This window comes from Drosophila melanogaster, chromosome 2L (assembly GCF_000001215.4).
Source record: "Drosophila melanogaster chromosome 2L".
Taxonomy (NCBI): domain Eukaryota; kingdom Metazoa; phylum Arthropoda; class Insecta; order Diptera; family Drosophilidae; genus Drosophila; species Drosophila melanogaster.
The window spans coordinates 12,234,238-12,258,479 of NT_033779.5; the positions used below are offsets into that span (position 1 = coordinate 12,234,238).

At 38.7% G+C, this 24,242-nt stretch overlaps 1 protein-coding gene across 7 annotated transcripts in view; it reads left to right on the top strand.

Annotated features, from left to right (window-relative positions):
* Positions 1-24,242, top strand: part of bru1 (bruno 1) — a 138,435-nt gene that overhangs the window by 59,234 nt on the left and 54,959 nt on the right. For 3 of the 7 annotated variants that reach the window (NM_165002.2, NM_001414076.1, NM_001273474.1), the window contains exon 2: positions 6,631-7,543. The exons of the other annotated variants lie outside the window; for them this stretch is intronic. In NM_165002.2, the coding sequence (NP_723737.1) occupies positions 6,843-7,543 (701 nt within the window). In that variant the 5' untranslated portion in view covers positions 6,631-6,842. The remainder of the gene's footprint in view (positions 1-6,630; positions 7,544-24,242) is intronic. 7 annotated transcript variants of the gene reach the window in all.

A 24,242-nucleotide genomic window follows, 5' to 3' on the forward strand; every position in this document is an offset into this window, starting at 1 on the left:
TCTAACCTTCTCGCCCGTTGAGAAAACACGCAATTGTGGAAAAGCAGCAGTTTTCCTCGTTTTTTTTTCCTGCTGGACATGCCAAAAGTCGTAAAAGCACAAATCTCGTTGCCGAAGTCGAAAAAGCAAACGCAACACAAATTGATTTCGACATTCTTGCGGCTCAAGAAGAACAGAACCCCCCAACGGCCGATGAGAACAAATAGGGAGTGAAATTTAGTTGTTTCAGCGTTGAAATAAATGGAATTTCTCGAATTAATTAGCAAATGGTGAAGGCAGTTAAATGAGAAATGTGCCGCCAGCTGCGTGTGTGGGTTCCATAAATAATTCCCCCATTTCACTGACCAATAAAAGGTAGAGAGCCGGCCAGGTCTGATATATATTAAATTGTTCAGTTTGCGAGTGTTTGGCACGCAACTTTCTGGTTTTGGCCAACTCACATCGATGAGTCGCAAGTGTTTTGGCATTTTCCTTTTTGGCTGAAAGCATTAAAAAGGTGGACAATGTGTTAATTGCTTTGAAGAAAACCATGGAATGGTTTCTCCAATGCAATCTTACCAAATAAATGAGCCTAAAATGCCAGTCATGCCTTTCTTTGCAGGCATTCGTGAATTTCGTTTTGGAATCAAAATTTCATACTATTTAATTAAAATCCATGTTTTACGTTCTTCAATATAAATATATATACTGAGTGTTTTTTATTATCGCAAAAGCAAACACTTCAGTTTTCATCAAGTACTAAGCCGCAAAGGGCAACAGCTTATTTTCAATATGAAATTGTTTTAGGTTTTTTTTTGTTGTTTGCCGGTTTTTGTTCAGTTTGCCTTCTGTTGTCTGTTCATTTACTTTTACGAGGCATTTGAGATTTGCATAAACAACAAACAGCAGAGAGCGTGTGCATATGGACATGAAACATGAACATGGACCTGACACAATAATGGCAGTTCTGTCCACCCACCTGGCGGTAAAATCCACCCAATAGAAATTTCATGAGGCCCAGACTCACAGGCTCTCTCTGGTACTGTGTTTTGGCAATTTTGCAGTTTGCAATTTTTGGTCAAATAGATAACAGAAAATAAATATAAATTATTACAGAGTCGTCGCAGTTGTTCCCCAGTTGGTTCGGTGTGGCTGGGAAACTCGTTCAGCTACTGTTTTAATATTTATACTAGGTCAGTGCTGTGCCCCAGACATCAGAAAAAAACACACAAAATATAGGCTAAAGATTACCCTTTAACAGCGAATTTTCTAAATGTCAATGGTTTATAATATAAAAAATAAACTGGTGATTTGAAAAATAGCATCTTATTATAACTTCATCACCGATATTTCACATTTTTAAGTGTTGCCAATAATATTATGCCTTAAATGGTAATGGATATCAAATTGATCAAATGAAAAGAAAATGAAATTGAAATTTTTCAAACATTATTGTTTCCAAAATTTTAGGGTTTCTTGGCCTTCCATTGTTGGATTTAAATTTAAATTCGATGACATTTTTAAGTCACCTATTGAAATAGTTCGTTTTTTTTAATGATGTTGCTCTATGAAGTATGAGGTATGCTGCATTGCAATATGTTTAAAAGATATTGGATATATTTTTCACGACAATCAACAGAAGCAGTCAATGACAGTCGATCGCAACTGGCCAGGAAATTGACCAAGTACTGGCTGAGACAAATGGGAAATGTGAGAGGACTGAAAAAGTTTAAGGAAAAGTTCGCCATTCAAAAGAGGAAGAGAGTATTAAGGAAAATAGGGAAGGTTATAGTCTTAGTGCTGGGCAAAGTTTCTCGCTAATGAGAGTAAGAGTTTTTCTTATTTTGCGGTGCAAACTTGTAACTTGTCGCACTTCCTGTTTTCTACCATCAGCAATTGCCTCGCTTTTTTTTTATGTTTATTCGACTTAATCAGTTTGGACGCCTTTTTTCTTATTATTTTTGCGCCTTTGTTGGCATAAATAATTCATGAGCAAAATATTGGGCAAGCGCCAGAACTTTTAATTAAATCAAAGTTGACTTTAATTAAATACTTAAATGGGCGGGGGTTGAGTTTCGGCGAGGAGGCGGCAGCTAAACAAAGGCGAGCCCAAAAACGCTCTCGAAAAAGCTATTAAGCCTTAAAGTCTAATAAAATAAACAGTAAACACACTTAATGCCTTGATTACCAGCATCAACGGTGGGGTTCAAAGTCCGTTCCCAAGGACTCGCCACAGGCCAAAGGAGTCTGGGACCGAGATGTGTCCTGTGTCCACGACGCTTTCCCCTCCGTGTAGTTTGCGCTCAGATTTATGCCAGACCATCCAAGACTGACCTCAAAATTTGTGGCCCACTTGGGTGGGTGATTTCAAAAAGGGGTGGAAGTGGTGGGGTAGGTTTCGTCTTAACTTTGGCAGGAAAACATGTTCAGCATCGACCACAAAGTACAGTAGGATTTTTGGTAGCCAGGCAATAGGAAAATTCACAATAGGCTATTATCTGCAAAAGTTGAGAGATTTAAAAGCATGAAATAGTTACCTCCTTCTGTTCTTAACCACATAAAATATTTCTGAAAAACTAATTGAGAATCGTGCATTGGTATCCAGCGTAGTTCACAAAAAAGTGTTGCATACTTTTATAAACCTTATTAATTTGACTTTGCATCAAAATGGAAATATTACTTCATTTAAAGTTCCAGCAAGGAAGGAATCTTGAGCACTTTTTCTTTTTAATTCCCATGTCCAGCTTCAGAAAATCAGTGAGAAGGAATTTATGTCTGGAACCGCCCACAAGAAGTTGCCACTTTGTTGTTCTGTTCCGTTGAGTTTTTGGCTCTTACAACAGCAGCAGCGGCATGAAGTAAATTTATAGCAAATGATGTGGTTGCTGCCCGACTCCTTGTGGCTCTGGGTGTCTTAAAGTAAAATATTGACAGTTTGAGTCGGAGCAAGTGTAGCATAAACTGCTGTCAGGGCCACAAAAAGTTTTCTATTCCCATTTTTCGTTTTTTTTTTTGTTTTTTTTTTCGGGTGGCAAGACCACCGACGTCTCCTTGTGGCAGAAGCAACAAGCAAAGCAGAAAGTAATTGCTTTCTCCCGCTCATCGTGACTTTGGCTTGTTGCGGTTAAGACTTTCTTCTTTACGACCCACAGCGAAGGCAGTAATTGTGTGCGATATTTAATTTCAAGGATTTAAGCTTTAAATGGAAAATATATTCTTAAATAATATGCTCGAAATTTGCATAGCTGTTTTTGGGGCATCTCTGGCTGCTTAATTAGCTACTCCACTCGTTGCATTTACATTTGCTTGGGCATCGAGCACACATCCATAAATGTCTAATTACTTTAGCCCTGAGTTTGAATTGTTTATTAAATTGTCGGCTGACAATTTATGCCATTGTCTTTGGGGGGTGGGGCAGGTCGTTTACTGCTGGGCTTCTATATCATCCTCAAGATTATATATTATATATTGTGAAGTGACACAATGCTTGTGTGGCGCATCAAACGATTCGATTGATTTAATAATGCTGGCCAAAATGAATGTTTGCACTAGTTTCGCATCAGCATGAAAATCAGGAAATTGTGCTTTAGATTCAGCTGATAATTGAATATTGTGCACATATTTATTCATAAAATAGAGAAGAAAAGGGCTTTGCAAAGTAAAACAACCGGGCTGGGACTTTATTGTTGATGGTTTAATTTAGGTAAATTAATTAGTGCACATATCGTATGAAATCTACGGTAAATGTATTCAAATAAATTATAAGAAATCTAATCTGAGTCGATTGTGGTATTTGACCCATTTCATTTTAAAAAACGAAACATATATGCATGTAATTATTACTATTTGTATTGTTGAGCTCTCAATCATTTCCAAGTCACTTGGATGGCATGAAAAATCTCATTAATTTCCTTTATTTGCGGACCCGCAGCGGGAAAAATCCGCATTCAATGTGTCTCTTTCGCCTTTTCCTTGCTGGCCGGGTGTTAAAAAGCTTTTGCAGATGCCGCTTATCAACTTTTTTCCACTTATATATCCTCTCTGTCTCCGATGGCGAAGAGCATATTCATTTTCCTCCTGCCAGTTTGCTTTATTTATTTTGCGCCAAAAGATTTATGTTTTTTTGGGTTATGGCGCGCTTGTGTCTTTGAAGCGCAGAGAACGAGAGTTTTTCCCGTCTAGCGCGATTTTCTCTTGCAATTTTTTTTTTATTCGCAGTTTTCCGCGCACATTCCTCTTAGTTTTCCGTTTGTTAGTTGTGATAACACACAGAGCGAGCGTTCTTAAAGCCATTTTCAAATTCTATTATAAGCGGACTAATGAAAAGTACAAAAAGCTGAGCTGACTTTCAACTGTCTGGCACTTTTGCCTTGAGGCTGTGGGTTGAGTTTGATATCCTTTGAATGCAATTAGCTGCTTGCCTAATTAAGTTGCTGAATTGTTTTTTTTTTTTTTTTTAAGGATTAAAGCTATACTCGCTCGAAATTAATGAATGCAAATTTCGGTTTTTCGTACATTTAATTAAGCTTTTTTAATGACAAAGCTTTTGCGTTTTTTCGGCAAAGTTGATGATTCATTTATTTGTGCATTATTCGGACAGATTTTTTAAATAATATTGTGCCGATAATTATTTATAAACTCTTGTTGTGTTGCCTGCTCTATAAATAATACAAGCTCTTTTGTAGCGACAAAAAAATAGTTACGCCAGGTTTAAAATTTTAAATGACCGTTTTAAAAAATCATCACTAAAGGTTGAATGTGGGTGACGAGCAGAAAAAAACCAATTAATTTAATATTTCATCATCGAAACACTCGCATCAGTTATTTGATGGATTTCTGAATGTTATTAATAAGGATAACCAAACTGTCGCATTATGCAATTTCATATTAAACTTAAGGTCCTTCAATTAAACTTAAAAATGGATTGCCCACATCTACCTCTCGTTAATTACAAGCACAATGAATTCTTTCTTTCCGTTTCTGTGGCTGCAAAGACATCCTGCGTGGGCAAACATCCTGGAAAGCATTTAGGAAAATCTTTCTACCAGCAACCCACATCTTTTTGTTCCTGGAACTTCCTCTCCAACTCCTCCGTGTATCTGGGAGTAATATAATGCCATGTAATAAGGAAGTAACATTTACAAAAGCCAACTGCTTGCAACAGTCAAACAAACACATGGACACAACGTGGTGTACGTGTATTGTGTGTGTTTTAGATGCATTTGTGTGCTTATGGAAAAGCGGTCGACGCGTGTAAATTGCAAAGAGTAAAATCTTGTAAAAGGCAAATTCCTTTCAAATGCAACCATTGCTACGGATGCTGAAAGGATGTGTGTGTGCGGCAGGGAGAACTACTTAAAGTTGCAAGCCACTAGACTGAGCAGTACTGCAGTAGAGTAGTATCCTTGTTGGAGTGTAGGAGATGTGGTGAAATTTACACACCGCATTCAAGTTGACTTTTATAGTATGTCATACAACAAAATCCCAGGGACAACGATATCGCCCATCCACTCAGCCACCCACTCGGCACTGCACTGCACTTTTTCTCCATCAGCACCTCAATCATTGCTGGCAAAAGATACTAAGCAAACTTTGTAGTTTTTTTGTAGATATAAAATTGCTCCAGCCCCGCCAACAGCAACAATGGATTTTTGTTGTAAGCTGCCATTTGATTGAAGATATAGCAGGTGTTGAGCAGAGTGGATAAGGATTCTCAGACTATAGGATCAGTTGGGGCTTAAGAGTTTGTTTTTAGCACAAGTGTGGTCAAATATGGCAATATATTCTTAATGGAATTCCTTACACTTCTCTGGTGACAGCATATTTTGACTATCTTGATTAGTTTCTAGCCTCTAGAAAGTGTTGTATCTAGTCGATGAAACACTATTCTTTAACACTTTCATTAGATATTATATTAAAACAGATACGCATTTTCCTTGTCAACTTTTAAAGTACTATTAAAATAAAATGATAAATGAATATTCATTTTGTAGCCGGAGCATGTGTGAAACGAATTCCAACGAATTTCAGTCTGCTAAAAAGGTATAACTTTGGCATTCCTCTTGATTTTCCTCATTTGAATGTGTCCCCCAATTATTTTGACCACAGAAGCCAGAAGAGCGACTTTTGCCCCTCGAGATGTTTGTGTTTGTGGGGGTGGCCATGTGGAAAGTGGGCGGGGTGCAATGATGCCCGAGGGGCAATGGGCGACGTGCTGGACAAACAGTGCACACAATGTGAGTGGTATCCACACTCTCCAGCACACAGTGCATCCTCTTATCCCTGAAACCCCTTTTCTGCCTTTCAAGCTGGCTGGCTGGCTGGCTGGCTGGCTGGCCCTCTTTTCTAGTTCAAGTGTTTGCATTTTACGACACAGACTGACAGCACACACACACACACACACACTAACCGGGTGCTCGTGTGGGTGACTAAGTGTGTGCGAGTGTGTGTGAAATGGTTCTTTATTTTCGAGTTTGTGAGCTTAAGTGAAATGTAGCTGACCTAAGCTGTAAAATAAACAGGGAATATATGTACATATATTGCATGTCTGAATGTCTCAAGGTCGCATCCGCTCATATATCTACCTTAACTAATAAATATTCATTTAAATTTACTAATCCATTGCAATTTGCCTCTCAACTTCTCCTTCAGGCAAATTATAGGCAATAATTTACAATTTAAAAAAAAAAAGCTTAAATACCAAAGTAAGGAGACCACAACAAGAAGCTCTAGTGGCGAAGCGAAGGGTTTGAGGTCGAGGACTCAACAGCAGAATCTGCATGTCAGCGAATAACCCACCGCAAGGCGAAAGATTTCAAATCGATTATAGCCACAACTTCTGATCAATCAGCGGATCCATTAAGATGCTCAGTTCGCTGGACGCGCTGGCCGGCAAAATAGCCACTGCCACGCCCGGAACGGGGGCGGTAACGGCGGACAGCAAGAACACACAGTCGCTGCACCATCACCATCGCCTGGACTATGATTACTCGGCGGTTGAGATTGAACCACCGGCGGAACAACTGGCCAATTCACCGCGCAGCGAACGGGAGCGACTGCAGCAGGCCCAACAGGCCTACGAGCAGCAGGCCCAGGCGGAACTGGAGTTCGGTCTCGCGGAGGTGGATGCCAAGCTGACGCAGCTAAAGAGCAGCCACAGTCTGCAGCATCACCACAGTCATCACCACCAGCTGCAGCGCCATACGGCGCTCAATCAGCAACAGCAGCAGCTGCACCACCATCAGCCCCACCACAATCATCACCACCATCATCCGTACCAGCGACCCAGACCCACATCGCCACCGCAACAACAGACGTCCTCATACCAGCAGCAACTTTCCCAGCTGGCCGCTCTGCAGGATCACCATGATCTCCTCCAGACGCAGCAGGAGCTCTTCCACAAGCAGCTGGCCACCATGCAGGAGTACCAGCGGGAAAGGGAACGGGAACGTGAGCGGGAAAGGGAGCGGGAACGTGAGCGGGAACGGGAGCGGGATCGCAGCAGCTTCATTGATAACAGCGATTACGATTCCCAGACGGAGTTCAAAATTTGCCTGAGGGATAGGTGAGTGTGCGAATGAAGAACTAAAATCAACTCACACTAAACCATAACAAAATGTTCTCATTATTAATTTAAACAATTTTCTTGTTTTTTGTTTAACATATCAACGTACGATCCAATAATTTATTTAAACCTTTATTTATCCTTTTAAATATTTATCTATAAAAATCCCGCTGTCAATATAATAATAGTTTTTTATTGTTATCATCATAAATCGTAAACATTTTATTGTATTATTAGTAATTATATTGTTATTTGTAAATTTGTAAAAAAATGTGATTTAGAATGTAAAAAGCGAACTCGAACAAAAAATGTAATTATTATCATTAATATGAACATAATATTTCTATGTGCTCTCTGCAATATTAATGCATTTTTCATGAAATCATTAATCATAATTTTCACTTTTTAACGAGTTTTCCCTTCACATAAGAAACTATAATAACAGCAATTGTAAACCATTTCCATTTGGGTTTTCCTGCATGGTTTTAACTGCATTGCATGTTTGCGTGCACAACTAGAATGCTTTTTGAAATCCAACTTTAATTCATTAAGAGAAATGCGCAAGAAGCTATATATTTAGAGGAATGTAAATATATACAATGCACAAGCGATACAGGAAAAATCCATTAAAACTATCATCATCATTTATGGGTAAATGCATAAAGAAACATCGAAAGTCAGGTGGCTGTGATGCAATATGCATTTAATTTTTGAGAATCAAAAATATTTTAGCTCGCAGTCTTGATGTTTAAAGTGGGATTTTTTTAAAATTAGTTAACTAAATTTTGCTTAAACAGAAAGGGCTCATTTCCCCTTCCCTCGAACTTGTTTTCGCCATAGGTGTGTGTGTGCGCTGTCATGTTGTTTTGTATCCTCCAGTGTAAACACGCCGAGAAATCAAAATCCAGAAACACGCATCCTTGGCAACGCCTTAAAACACCACCTACATGGCATCGCGAACCGGAAAAACAAACCAAAAATAATAAAAACATTTGTAATTTTTGGCCAAACGAAAATGTCACGTGACAAATTGCCGCTGGGCGAATATGTGTGCATATATGAGCCAAGTAGCAACGGAAAATCGTCTTGCGGTGGTTAGGTTAACTTAAGTGAGTTTGTTGTCGTAGGTGTGAGGAAAATCGAGTTTTCCGAGCACATGCTCGACACGAAACCGTACTCTTTCCTTTACTCACACCCAAACACACCCCCACAGACACGCGACAGGCGGCGTTATTATTCACATTTGTTTGGTCTTAACTAATTTAATGTGTAATATCATTTGACATATTGTTTTCATGTTTCTGCTTTTGATTTGTGGCCCTGCCAAGGGTCTCCTTGCCATTGGTTTTACCCATATTCCCCTTCTTTTTCCTCATTTTCGTCTGAGCCTTATCACACATGCAAATAGTTGGCGCCCAGGGAGGCGCCTTTTTGACGGTTACCACCTATAGTGGAAAACGCTCTAGGATATAATTTATAAACAAAAATAGATTTGAAAACTAGGGATGAGATATTGAGAATAATATATTACAGATAATATAAGTACTTTAATGAATATGAGTGCAATTTTGCGATTATTTTCATGAAAAACTTTTCTAAACAACATATGCTCATTACTCAAAATATTTGCAAAATTAAATATTAGATCTACATTTATCGTTCCAATAGTTAACATAACATACTCCCATCTCTAACGTCTTTCACGAAAAAGGCAAACAATGCGTAAATTTTTTATAACCCACTGAGTATGACATTTTATGTTTACTACCCTAGCAATTTACAACTTTGGCTGCTATTTTCGTTCTGGGCATTTTATGGCTATTTTAAAAAGCTTTGACATTTGCGTGCCTGCAATTGTGGCCAAGTAAAATGGCGAAATACCAAAATCGTTCATTGACTTTAAAGCGCGTGCTGCAATGCAATTAGCTCGAGGTAAATGTAATGTTGCATTTGCATGTGACATTCAATTAGTTGGCAACTGGGCGCTGGTGCTTCAGATAAAGTAGATATTAAATAAATCGCGACTCATATAATAATAGTTCATCCCCAAACGGGAGAATTTCCTGCTGAAAGTGAAATGTCTATTTGTTCTAATGCGCGACAAAACAAACAACAATAAACAGCACAAAAATGTAGGAAAAAAACACAGTGCTAAACAAATAGAAGTGCAGAAACAGAACGCAGAGAGGTTTTTCATTTATTAAAGTGGCCAAGAGTGGGTGGTTTGTGTGAGTTGAGGAGCTTTGGTCATGTAAGCAAATAATGCCCAGCACATGTGAATGCAAGGATGTTTGAAGGAGGTGGTCTGAAAAAGGACTTTAAGCAGGCAGTGTAGCTTTGCTGTGGCTTAAGGTAAGGCGACAATGGACTGCGAGTGCCAAAGGGAAGGGACATTATAAAAGAGGGAAATTCCAAAAGAAAATGTTCACGTAGAAAACATACAAACCAAATAAAAGTTATAAACATATTTTGTTATATCTGAGGTATTTAACGGATTTTCAATAGTTTCAATTTTGCAGTCTTTACTATAATTTCATCCTAGAATGCTTGTAAAATTTTGCATCATAATCTGAAGGTCATTTTCTTGATTTTTCGCAAGTACATTTTCTTCCCTTTTGCAATTTTACCTCCGTACCTTTCAAGTCAACAAAAGCAGCTGAAAAGAATGCTGCACTGCTGCTTCTTCTGGGCCTTAGAAAAAATACGGGAAAAACGCATCTAGAACCACTTTTTCCACATTTTTCCACCCTGGCCGTCTATTTATAGACCCATTCTTGCATTGCATTTCACTTTGCAGCGTTCTCGGTGTTTGTATCATTTCAATTGTTGCTGCTGCTTTTTGCCTCTGTCGTTGTTTTTGTTGTTTGTTTATCAAGCAACCGCCCTGCCACCACCCACTCGCCACCCACAGAAAACAGCCAACTTTTCTTTATTCGTGGGTTTATGAGTGTGTGAGTGAGTATGCGTGTGTGTGTGTGTGTGTGTGTGTGACCCGGGAAAAGCTAATTTAGCTACTGGCTGAGGGACATTCAAGGATAACCCAGTGAGTAAGCTCAGCTACCGCGACTTTTTGTGGGGTTTTGTTCTAGTGAAATCGAAATCCAGCAGACAAGGGGCAGTGCATCCATTTCCCTGGACACTGAACGAAAAAAATGTGTTCTTGATTTTATATAAATCTAAAAAATACATTTTTTCTTCAAATAAACTAGAGGTTCGATATAAATATGTTTTTAGTCCTTAATGTAAGTTTTTTTTTTATTAATTACAAGAAATTTTTTTTGCAGTGCCTTCAAAAGAATATATGTTTGTGAATGAGACAGGACGCGTCAGATGTTCTATGTTTGCCATTTGCATAGTTGCAATTCGAGCCAAGTCCAACACGCATTTGTGTTAGTCATGTGTGTCTGCATACTTTTCACCTTTATTGTTTTATGAAAATTTTATTTGCAAAAAAATATGTTAAATATTTGTTCGGGGTGTGTGTTAGTTGGCTTGAGTTGACTTGCATCTGCTTACTTTTTCCAAAATTTGTTATTTAAATAAAAATAGAAAGTTGCACATAAATTACGAGTGCATAGTTAAAAGAGAATGCGAATTTTGCGAAAATTATTTTTACGCGTTGGGGAATCTCTACACAACGAGCAAAAATATTTAAATATTAAGTTTCTTAATAAAATATTTAAAAACAATCAGGGAAATATGCTGTATGCATTGTGTTGTGGGCATTTAACAATAACACGGCTATTGCAATAAGCAATGAAAACAGTTCCCTTCCACAAATTCCAGCATTTTATATAAACGAATATTATTTGTTGAAATGCTAGCCAAAAATTTGATTTACAAAATATAATTAGATGGGGGCAGTTTGCGGGTTCAATGCATAAATATTACATTTCCAATTTTAATGAGCAGCAATCAAAAATAAACAAATAAACTTTCAACCAGCAAAATACATTTTATATAATTTGTTAGGCTGCAACCAGAATTGTCGAAAATTGGTTTGGCTTGCCTGCTGGGGGTCCGAACCGCCTTTTTTTTTCTTTTTTATTATATTTTCACTCGATTTCTGCTGTTGGTTTTATTTTCTTTATTTTATTGAATTCAAGTGCGGTTTGTTCCCTGGAAAATAACTCAGCTCGTTAACTGCACAAATAACATGTCAGCACTTTTCCTTTTCTCCCTTTCGACCCCTGGTTGCCGCAAATTTGCGGAGTCGTCCCCGCCATGAATTCAGTTCGCTTTTGGTCTGGCCATCATTACTCAAGAGTCCTTAAACTCGGGCCAAATAAAAATAATAAAAAAAAAATGGGGAGGCAGGGATAAAAAACACACGGCACATGGCCATCTGAAGTGGTTAAGTCAAATAAAACAGAGTTCGCTTTTGAGTGGGTTTGCTTGTCCTGTGTGTGTTTTTTAATGCCTGACCAAATGTATTAATCACACACACACTCGAAAAGGGAGAGTGGACCTTACCATTCGTCTGCAAACTTTTCCTCGCAAACACATATCAATGGAACCCTCCAAATCAATAACTAAAGTTTCACCACACCAAAAAAATTAGTAAATGAAATTGCTGCAAATGTTGATTCTCGGTTTATTTTATGTTGTGGTTTCTCCTCGGTCAGCAAATAGCAAAAAGCAATTGGATGCGAACCCACATAAAATAAAATATAAAGCTATAAAAAATGTGGCTGGACGAAAACAGTGTGAAAAGTGAAAGCAGTCGCAGTCTGTTGGTGCAGAAAACATTAATAAAAATGGCGCCGTTAAGTATGCTATAGTTTTTTCTTAGGTTTTGGAGGTCTATTTTGTACGTTTCTAAGTCATATATTAAAGCTGTACTATTATAGTAACTAAATATATATCACTTAAAATATAACTTCTTTTAATACGCATTCATATCCAAATATTTAATTTTCATATTGAAAACTATTAACTATCCATATTATCAAGAGTAAAGTGATAAGCCCTTCCAATGTCCTTCTATTTTTTTTTTATATAAAACCCTGAAATAAAGTATTAAGGTATTAAGCTCTTCGTTGTTTCTAAGCCAAGTTCAATCCCTTTTTTATTCGTTTGCCTTTTCTATTTCTATTGCATGCAAGCGCCTCGAAAATTGCGGTTAGTTTCGGGTTTTTCTTTTACCATTTTTTGGTGTTTGCTCTCTGGTACACGCCAAATGTGTGTGTGTGAGTGTGAGTGTGCGTTTTTGAGTGTGTGCTTGGTGTGTGTGTGTGTGTGTGTGTGTGTGGGGTGTTTGTGTAACTGCGTTTGCGGTCTTCGACTGCTTCAGTGGAAAAACAAAAGCTGGAAAGCTGCGCTCGCTTTTCCCCTGCACAACCTTTGCCATCGACTCAAAAATCCCCATTTCTTATCTCACTTCTACTCGACCCACACAAGCTGTGGCCCGTCTAAATCTACACTGAGAAAAATTCGATAAATTTTTACACATTCAAATTTGAAAACCAAATATTTTAAGTCTTAAATACAGAACCTATAAGTACGACTAAGTATGTTCTTATTATAGCCAAATATAGGAATCGTTTATAGTTTTTAAATCTTATTTTTTGGATTTTCCTGTGCACTTCACTTGCTTTTCCCCACTCCCCTTTTGCCTGCATCTGTCGGTTCATTGATTTTGGTGTGGAAATGAACTTTGCCGGTTTTTTCCTATACCCAGAGCCCCTCGTCCCCCTTCAGCACATCCTTCGCCATCGTCTATGTATGTATATTTCTACAGTAGTTTCTTATAGCTGGTTTTGGTTTTTGTTGGTAGATTTTCAGCACTTTGTAAGCATTATTTGTTTTCACTTTTATTTATGTTGCGGTACGCCTTGTTTAGTATGCAATTTTTGGATGTTCACACCAAAACTGTGAGCAAATGAAAGTTATAAATATAATAGTTCTACTAAAGTGCAGTTTTAGCTAGCTAATCGAATTAAGTGTTGTTGTTTTAAGAAATATACAATGGGCACATGGGCTTTAACGCATTATTCAAAAACCAATAAGAGTCTTTTTTAATCCTCGTAAAAGGTTTTAACAAAACCCAGTTCAATGTCAAATAAAGTGCAGACTTATTCACGCCCCACTGGCAACGCCCACTCTTTAATCCTTGCCACACCTTTCATCTCCAGTCCATGACATTGATGGTGGTGACTCGACTCCTGTTTTATTTGTGCAAAAACATTTTCATAAATTAAAACGACGCGTCAGCGGCATTGCACAAAATGCCAAACACATGACGGTACCCAAAATGAGTTGCAGACAAACGAAAACCCCTTTATTGGTACACAGGAAAAAAGCAGTACTCGTTCCGCATCTTTTCGATTTACATATGCGACTTCATAAAAGCTAAACATATTAAATTTGTTTTAAATTTCCAAAATTAGGAAAAAAAAAACGATTTAAATTCTATGATATATGTGCTTTCAACAAATTCCAGTTTTTCTGGAAACAGCACATGAGAACAATAAAAACAGAAGCGCCAACAATTGCTACCCTGTGATCCAGTCTGCTGTTGTTCGTTATTACCTTGGAGATTAATTAATTGCGAGGCAGAAATATGCTACAAGTTCAGATCCCTTCCGACCCGCTGACTTCACTTTTTCAACCCGTCGAGGCCTCTACAACTGTCAGTCATTTCCTGCTCCACCCACGAGCCTTAACTCTTATCCTTGCATTTATGAGTCGGAATAACAAAAACAAGCGAGTGCTACCCCCCCCCCCCCCTGCTGCCTTAACCCCTGCCAGAAAAAAAAAGGAGCAACATCCATGGTAATTTTCGGGCTCGTTTTGTGTCCCTCCCCTGCCAGCAGGCCGCTTTTGTTTATGGGTTTTCTTTTATAAAGTGGAAAATTGCAGACAGCATTGTTTGTTATTTATTGCCATTTTGATACGAAACCCTTTTTCGTGCCCCTAGTTTGCCATCTTTATGGGGGTTCCGCAGATATGCTCCTGCCATTCACATACAATCGTTTTTGCCAGGCTATATGGATATCGAAGGCAATAACAAGTCATCAATAATGATTGAAGCTAGCAAGCAGGAATTTATGTTAAATAACCAAATATGGACAAACAACTCAGACCTTGAATTATCTTGGCTAAAATATTCCAAAACTAGATATTATACGCTTCGGAGAAAAAACAGCAAATTACTCTATTGAAACACAATCATTTATTTGGCTTATAATCCAATCCACTTGCTGCCCCACTGATTACCCAGCACCACCTTATCCGGTCAGCCATTTGGCCATGCTAACTCAATCAGGACTCTTGAAAAATCGCATAGCCAACGCCCTTTTTGGCCCAAAACATTTTACCTTGTCAACCCATTTTAGCGTTGAAATCAATTTGACAAAAGCCACATAAATTTAAATAAATTGCGGCTGCACATACATTTTGACATTGAGAAGGAGGCCAACTTAAGGAAGCAAGGCGGCGAGTCATTTGCCATTGGCTGGGCCAACAAAATAAAAAAAAAAGGGCAAACAAGCCACCGAACTGGGGGTTTTATAAACCGAAATCCAAATAAACTTGCCGACGAACAACTCAACTAACAAAACAAACCCACCAGACTAGAGCAGAAAAAGAGGCTAAAATGGCAAACTAAAAAAAAGGGGTTAGGAAAAGTGGTAGTGGCTCTGTGTAAACTATGGGTAGTAGATGGGTGGCCCCCCACACCCACGGAAATGGAAACAACAAATACAATTTGAGCTGAGAAAATCAAAATGAAGCATAAACAAACACAGGCCAAAAGCAAATGGAGCCAATAATAAAAAAAAAAATGTACGATGAAAAAAAAACTAAATAAAGCATAACAAGCAAAGACGATTTCCAGATATATTCGATTTTGGGCGGGGGAAAAACTGAATTCAGGAAAGTGTATAAATGAAAAGAAATCGAAACCATTTCGACCAAGTTGCGGGCCAAGGGAACGTGAACGATAAGCAGGCAGGAGTCGAACGCAAACAGCACAAACGGACCAAAATCGAACCCGGGGCCAGCCAGCATAAATGAATCCCAAGCAGGCAAGTGCACCGCACAGTGGTTCAAAATAAGGAATTTCTGAAAAGGAAAAACATGTCTGAAGAAAAGTTTAGAAAAGTGCAAACTCAATCCTCACTTTAAGTAAATCAATTTTCACAATGAAAAACATATTTAATAATTAAGTCGTGTGTAAGAACTTTCGTTACTAATCCAAAACATTTTAGTACTGTGAATTTCTTTAAAAAAGAAATCAATAAATCAAATTCAACTAAAGAATGAAAACCCTTCATTAAATTCTATCATTTATTTGTGCTTTTAAAAATATATGTCCTTATTTTGAACTACTTATTGAGCAGTACTGCACCCACTGTACGAACACAAGTTTCCGAATCCGGCAGCGGTGAATAGGGAACCCCTTGGGGAATTCTAGCTCAGTCTGTCCCGGGAAGAGCTGCGTCCTGGCCACGTCCTGCCACGGATTGGACGAATCCTGGTCCGGTCTGTTCTGTTTTTGGGCCTGGCTAACAGGCAAAAGGGCTTTTCATAATATTTTTAGACATTTGACTTTTGATTGAGCGCATTACACGCGATTCAAATGGGAAGACAGCGGATGGGAATGAGGTCCGGGCTTACATTTCAACTGAGGCAATTTGTTTGGCCCGCATTTCCTCAGTTTTTGCAGCCCTGCTGCTCCTCATCCTCCTCCGCCTTCGTTGGCCATAAAATTAGATTGTCCTGGCTTATGCAAAGGATTTGGCTGGCTGTTGCTGTCGCAAGCATTTGGCTGCGTAGATTGGCACAGTATTTTATTGTAAATCTAAGTCAAATATCTAAACGACGGTGTTTTATTACCTGATTTCCTCGCGCTCCCGCTTATTTTAGAGTGACTCGCCATGTTTAGCGAATGTTTTACATTGGGAAACTAAGTCAGTTGGTTGAGCAAAGTGGTTTGGGTGAGTGGTGGAGACTACACTGGGATCAGTTTGAGTATGAGATTTTTTGAGGTGGGTTAAATGGTTTCAAGACATTGAGAATTATCCCTAGGAAGATATACATATTTCTGGGCTTTATAAGGCTATACTTTCGCTTTTTGGGCCTCAGATTGGATTGAAGCAGGGAAATGAAATAAGAGGAAATGCAATAAATATGTCTGTATTATTTTCTTCAAAACTTCACACTGCAATGCATTCCAAACACAAATAAAATTAACCCACAAATTTGCGCCCTTTTATTGTCAGCCCTAATGGGGGCTCTTAAAAAGTGGTCTTAAAGAAATTAAATTTTCTAAAAACCCGCCACCCGCCTCTAATTCGTCAAGCAAATGACGAGCAAATCCGGGAAAATTCTTCGGTAAGCAATGAAAAGTGAAAGTGACAGAAGCGCCTTAATTTTCAACTTTTCTCAGCGACTTACCACCGCTTTCTCCAACCAATTTTTCGGGTGCCTTCAGTACAAAAAAAAAGGGGGCCTGTCCTCAAAACGTTCGTTGCGACTTTTTGTATGTTTTTATTTTATTTCACAAACGTCAACTTCGACGTCGCTGACTTGACTTCCTTCCGCTTAGCTCATTAAACATCAAGAAAGGCAAAAAAATCCCTCTTCAGTCTGTCTCAGAGAAAACTCACTCACTCACTTTCGCAAAACGAAATGTGTTTTTTTATTTTTTTTTTTTTTTAAGAACGAATTTTCTGCTCGTCATAATGGCCGCATTGAAGGCACCCCAGGGAAAATATCAGCGTCTCCTTACTCCTTCGGCATATTTATTCGCCGTGTTTATGCTCTCCCCCCTGCCAGCCATTCAGCATAATTTTATTTGTTTGCTTAAAAAAGAATTAAAAGCGGTTTTCTGCTGTATTTTATTTTTTTATGTTCGTTTTTCCTCCTTGTGCTTTTGAATGCGCGAAATTGTTTTTTATGTGCGTCTGCGGTGGCGGAAAATTTCCTTGAAGGGTGAGGATTAAGCGAGCAACTTGAAAGGAAAACGCATTACTTGGCAATTGTTGACATTTACATTTTTGGTTATAATTCTGGGTTTTATGTGGCATATAAAGGGCAATATATATGCGAAAATAATGGTCGTTTTTTTGTCAGTATTGGACTGAAGCTCACTTTTGTTAAATTCGCAATCTTAGCTTAATAAATGAATATGGATTAATATTTGTAGAGCTTTAAAAAATCAATTCGGAATAAGATATATTAGACTCTGAAGTATTTAGTTTAAAACATTATTTTATATCGAATTATAAATGGAATTCAATGAATTCATGCCCATTTAACAAAAGTTAAATCAAAAACGTTATTGAATGAAAATTTATAAACTGATTTTCTTAATATGCTTATCCATGTTTTCGAATGTGGTCCAAAAATAATTTTGTTTGTTATTTTTAAAAAGCAAAATAAGCATTTTTTTGTGCGCGTTCACTTTTCCTTTTAAGTTTAAGGTTTTACTTGTGGGTTGACTCCACCACTTTAAGCAACCCCACGGAAAAATCGAGCAAAGAATTTCCCCATATCCCCAGCCGTATTCTCTTTCCTTCCATTAAATGCTGCTACCACCGAGAAGGAGTTTCCCGCTCTGACATCGGCGCATAATTGATGCCTCCGGGGAGCTGTGATAAAAACAAATCAGCGGCGCACACACACAAAAGAAGGGGGTTTTTCCTGCACACAGACAGCAACCACACCCACACCTAAGCAGATGGTTTTTCCAGCACGTGCGTGTGTAGGTCGCTTAATATAATTCACACCATTAAACCAAGAGCTGCGGCATTTTGCCCCTGTTCGACATAAATTTTTATAGACAATGCACAGTCGTCTTTCATCCCTGGAAAAATATGTTAAGTGCGCCCGGAAAACTGGTCGCTTATCAACATTGTTTTTACCCGCTCGCCACATTTTGTTTTTCTAAATTTTCGCCGAGTTTATTTTTATTTTTTTTTTTTTGCTATTTAAGGGCAGCTGCTGCATCGCCCTTTGGTTTAACCCTTGAGCCACATGTGGCGGCGTTGGCAGCCCTTAGCCTTTTAGCTTATCAGGGCGCGTTTATGCCAAAACACAAACACTCGGCGCTGTGCGAAACCTTTTCGACGCTACTGTGCCGCGTTGACAGTGGTCGTGGGAAATATGCATACGTGTGCAGTAAATTGAAATAATGCAATGTCAATCCTATAGGAGCATGTTTTATATAAACAAGGTACTAGATATAATTCTAAATGAGCTTGGAACTTGCTTAAGGAAAATTTCAAGAAAAAGATTTAACAATAAAATATTCAATTATTTTGTTTTATAGGCATTACTCTATATATATTTATATATCTGTTCTGTTTCTATATCTTGTCTTCTCTGTACCACTGTAATTGGACTTTTGGTATCCAAGTAGGCGCCAAGTGAGTTTGCTCTGTGTGTGAGTTTTTGGGGGCATTGTGGATGCGAGTGTGTGTGTGAGGGGGCAATATCACCTGTGTGTGTGTGTGTGTGTATGTGCTACTTAGCCTAATGTAAACCATATGCATGCCCCTTTGCGCACCAAACAACAACAACAACAGCTAGGAAAGAGCGGCGACAGCAACAACAACAAACACTTTGCTGTGCAGTGAGGCTTCACTTTAGTGAAAATGGGGTTTGGTGTACAGAGGGAGTGGTGTGTGTGAGTCGAAGGGGGGTGCTCCTCTTGGCATACATTGACACAGAAATGGGGAAAACTTACGGTGGAGCTAAGGTGGAAAAAAAGAAGGTTTGAGCTGGCTAAAAATAGCACTCGAAAATACTCAGCCCTTAACTCTTTTCCTTTTTTCAAGAGTTGCAAAAATATTTTTCGCCTGTCATGTGGTGCAAACTTTCAGCTCGCTTTTCCACTTTTCCGCTTTCCACCACGCGCGTCATCTGATAATCGAAAAGCGCCGAAACTTATTAGCAAAGTGCATTCTGCGCTATCTTTCTACCTTTCGAGGTCAGGTTTGAGTTTCCATTTTGGCCGCCCATCCCTTCACCGTCTAGTTTTTTTGTTTTTTTTTTCGTCCTCCGTTTTTCAACTTGTTGAGCGAAAATTAAATTTTTAATGAATTTTTTTCACGAAACGAAAAGTTTTCTCATACGTGCAGAACGATGGGCAGGGGGGTGGGGGGATGGTGAAGCCGGTTTGCTTTTTTGATTTAATTAAAAACATTCTTTGAGTTGCCAAAGTGTTGCAAAATTGCTGTAAGCAATGTTTCTATCTTCCTCACTGGCTTTTCGCCTTCACTCCGCAAACAAAGTACAGTGATTCCTGATAAAAGAAGTTTTTGTAGCGTTTTATATTTTATAAAAAACTTTGTATATACTCGTACATTTATCAAAACATTTAAGGAATTTCTTAAATTTTTAATAGCGTTAGTTAGCTGTTTATTGTTTTACTATAACTAACTGCATTTCCCACCCATTTTCATCGCTTTGAATTTGATTTTCCTGCAGTTGGAAATCTTTAAACCCGCTTAAACTGTTTTGTGTGCCAGAATTGGGCCATAGATTATGTTGGAATATTCGAAGCACCAGCTGTGCCATCCTCAGCCAATGCCCCCACTATTTTGGGGCTGCGCGCACTCCTATTGATTTTCAATTAAAAATCCATACAAACTCTGTCGGAGGCCAATTAGCCCAGTTTGCTGCCAAAACGGATACGGCTAACAACAACAATTAGCCTGGGATTAAAGAATTGCCCGAAAATTGTTGCTCTTGTTGCTGCCTCTACGGCCACGGCGTTCAAGTGCCGAATGGTATAAGTTTTCACGTAAAATGAGAGGAAAATGTGGTGGGCGGGTAGTTGTTAAAGACTTTTCGCCTTCCCTTCTGTCTAACGGTGTTCTCATCGCATTTAGGCCATAATTGCAAGCAGCCGCTAATTTCACAGGCACCAGACGACAACTTGACAGGCGGCGCCTCTGTTTGCGGCAATCGAAGGGGGGAAAGGGGATTCGACCTGCGGCAGGGGCGGCCAGAAAAAGGGGGCCGAAGTGTTTGGCAAACGGAATGACTCGTTGATTGACTGAGTGAGTGACTGCAATGACGACTGCTCTGGGTTGGCTTGTTTGTGTGGTCTTCAGTTTGTGGACGGGCAAGGCACTGAAAAAAATTAACTCACTCTTTCAATAGTCAAATTGAAAAAGATTTCGTGAAATGCGTCTTTTGATTATTATTTGAAATATACGTAATTTCTAATGGGACATCATTGCGTATGAGCAATATTCTTTAGCTACTTTCACTTTCTTTCTCATCTTATTTCCATTCCGCTCTTACTTTTTAACTATAAAACTTCCATTTTATTAGTGTAGCTTACGAATGCAGGCTAACTACATTTTTCGGCTAGACGGCGGCGGCCTGTCAGTAAATACAAACCCAGACGATGCAGTCTGTCAGCGTTTTTGACTTGGAAATATTTTGAATGCAATTTTATGTGTGCGTCGGGCTTTAATAGAAGCCAACTATGAAAGTCCGGAGGAGTGCGGTGGCACAACTTCGCCGGCTTGTTTGTGTGTGTGTGTGTCTGCTCTTGATGCTTACCTCGAAAATACCCGTTCTATCTTTTTGGTTGGCGAAATGCCCGTGCCACATTGTAAACGCATTTGCCCGGAAATGATATCGACTCCTTCTGGGTTAAAGTGTGTTCATGTTGCAACTTGCAACTTGCTGCTCATTCGTGTTGCTGCCGTCCATGTTGCCCGTGTTACCTCTTCTGTTGCAGCCTTGCTGCTGTCGTGTCGTGGTGTTGCATTTGCCGCTTCGTTGCACCGGCGATTGGCAACTGGCGAACACCGAACGGACAATGGCCAATGGACAAGGGACAGCGGAGTCGTGCTTTGTCTTTAAGTGGTCAATGAGCAGAGGAGACCCTGGTCCATGTTACTGCCTTTGTGCTAGTTAGCCCGTCCATTGTGCAACTGTCAGGTTGTTGCGTTTTGTGTTTTTGACATCGCTTTCATGTATTTTGTGTGCTTTAATTTCAACCCAAAATTACAGCCCAGAAATGATGAAGCAAACAAACTTATTTGTGGATTAACTTCAATTTTCATTCCAAGTCACTTAACTGTAACAAATCTTCCCAAAAATATAATACTTCATCTACGAAATAAGCTCAATGAGCATTGGTAATTAAAAGATTGAATTGGCTTTAAGTGCATAGATTAATTAAGATTAGTAAATCTGAAAATAAAAAAACTACTCAAAAAAGTATGCAGCGATTTAAGGCTTTAATCAAGGCACATCCAAAACTAAAACGCTGATTACTAATGCATAAACATATATTGAAATGTAAATGCAATTACTCTTTACATGAATTTGTTTCTCGCTTTTAAAGAGTTTAAGCGGCTTAAATTCCACAATTAGTACACACATTTTTCAATTTTAGTAGTTAATTTTAGAAAACTATAAATGATTCGCACACACAAACACAATGTCTTTTAATTAGAGTTTTATCCAGGGCTTTAGTGCAAAAACTTATTTAATTATCACTTTATGAGCCCTATTTGGGTTACCAACATTACACACACACACATACGTTAATGCGTTTGAAATGGTTTCGTTTTTTTTTTTTTTTTTTTTTTTTTTTTTTTTTTTTTTTTTTTTGCTAAATAGGGATTTTTCATGCACTACAGAACCGAACAGAGCTACTATAATGTAAATATGTGAGTTTGAGCATGTTTTTTATACACACAAGCTCTGCGTCATCAAAAAGAATCCAAAAAATGTCACGTATACTTTTTTCTAAAACGAAATTTGTGCACTGGTTCAGCCACTCGCACTCCATCCTAATTTTTTTCGCGCAGCGTGAGATTTTCCTTTTCAATGGCGGGGAAAATATGTCAAGTGAAGACGAGGATGCGTCGACGTTGGTGTAATTAGGAAACTTGCTTCCCACTTGACTTGCTTAAAAAGAAAAAAATGGGGAAAGTGATATGGTTGCACAGTGTAATGCTAATACTTGATGAGTTGCAGGGAAAATGTGTCAAGAAAATGTTGCTTAAAATAAATGTTATAAATTAGAATACATTTGAAATCATCGAAATTTAGATGTATAAAACAAGTGCACTAAATGCTTTAAAATTCCGTCTCATGAAAACTACAACTTACTTTATTTAAATAGTGGCAAGTGCAGAAACAATTAAAAAGCCGCAAACGATGCAAAAGTATAAGTATATAAAACCCCAACCATTTTAATTGTCACACACATGAGGCCAGGCAAACAAAGGAATTCACTCGTTGGTACAGTGAATACTTGTTAAAAGAACCTCTTTTAGTGTTTCGAAATTTGGCATAATTCTTTTTTGCAATATACCATAATTAAATGTTAATGCAAAGAAACTGCTTGAACTGTTTTTTTTTTAATAAAATAAATTTAAAAATAATAATGTTAAATGTATAGAAATATTTTTCCCTCTGCATCTCATATTGTTGATGTCACCTGGTCTTCGTCAGCTCACCATTCTGGTCATTTTAATTGTCTCGTTTTGTGTTGCAAGTGGATGCTGGCAGATGCTGTGATGAAATATTTGTCCCAACCGAAGAATGCTGCTCCAAATTAGTTTCATTGATGGCACCAACACCACCATTACAAGTTATGATGGAGAAACAATTAAAACCAAATTCGGTCAGGCTTGAAGATCATAATGATGATGGGGATGGGGATGGGGTAGCAACAACTGGAATCTAATTATCTTGGCTGTAAAACAGAAAAGAGCAGGCAACAATAAATGCTGAAACTTTCCTTTTGACCAGGCTAAATGCATGTGCTTTTCTTTTTGTCGAACAATGAGAAGGCAAAATATGAAAGAGGCCACGCCCCGCCCATAGAAAAACACATGAGAACAATTAAGGTTTTGCTGTTTCTGATGTAGTTCTACTTGGTTTTGTTGTTCGAGGGAAGCCCATAATTATGATTATGAGTACTCCCTCAGAATTTTCCTGCCGCCCCCCCCCCCCCTCCCCCTTCCCACCATCACCCCGCTCATTCCCTCATTATTATTGTCCTTTCGCTGGCTCACTTCAAATATGGCAACTCAGTTGGCTTTAATTGTTGAGGCAGTCTCAAGGGGATGATGATGGTCTTGGTGTTGGGGTCGGTAGTTGGGTCTTTTGGGGGGGTGTGGCTTGTTGGTTGCAACCCCCCCACCCCGCACTTGTAGTTGTAATTGTACTCTTTGCGCTTTTCTTGTTGTTGCTCAATTGTTGGCTCCTTGAGTTCTGCTGTTGATTGCTTTATTCTTTGGCAAGGAAGAATATTTTTTAAATGTTCTTCTTCAGGCACAGCGAACTTTTCTTTAATTCGTTGAGTTCAGAATTCTGGGAAACACTGCCAAAATCTACAATCATTTGTGATAACAAATAACGTAGACTTAATATTCCAATAATTCTCTTTTCTTTAAAGATCTTTACTTTCAACATCAATGTGAAATTTTCCTGCCTTTTTTCTTCATATTAATTTGGCCGCATCCCTGTTTCTCTTTTAGCCCTTCCCTCATTTGGCATTCCGGTCTTTCGAGTATCTTTGATTATTTTTCGCTGATAAACCGCAAAAGTTTCCTTTTCGCTATATGTAAATTTGCAGCAGGGTCATGACGTGTCCTTGCCCCCCTTTCACCCCTCGCCGATAATGATGACGACGATGTTTGTTTTTCCCCTACGAGTGAACTTTTCTTTATTTTGTTGGCACGCCTCATTGCCGCTTCATTAGACCTTGCCGCAA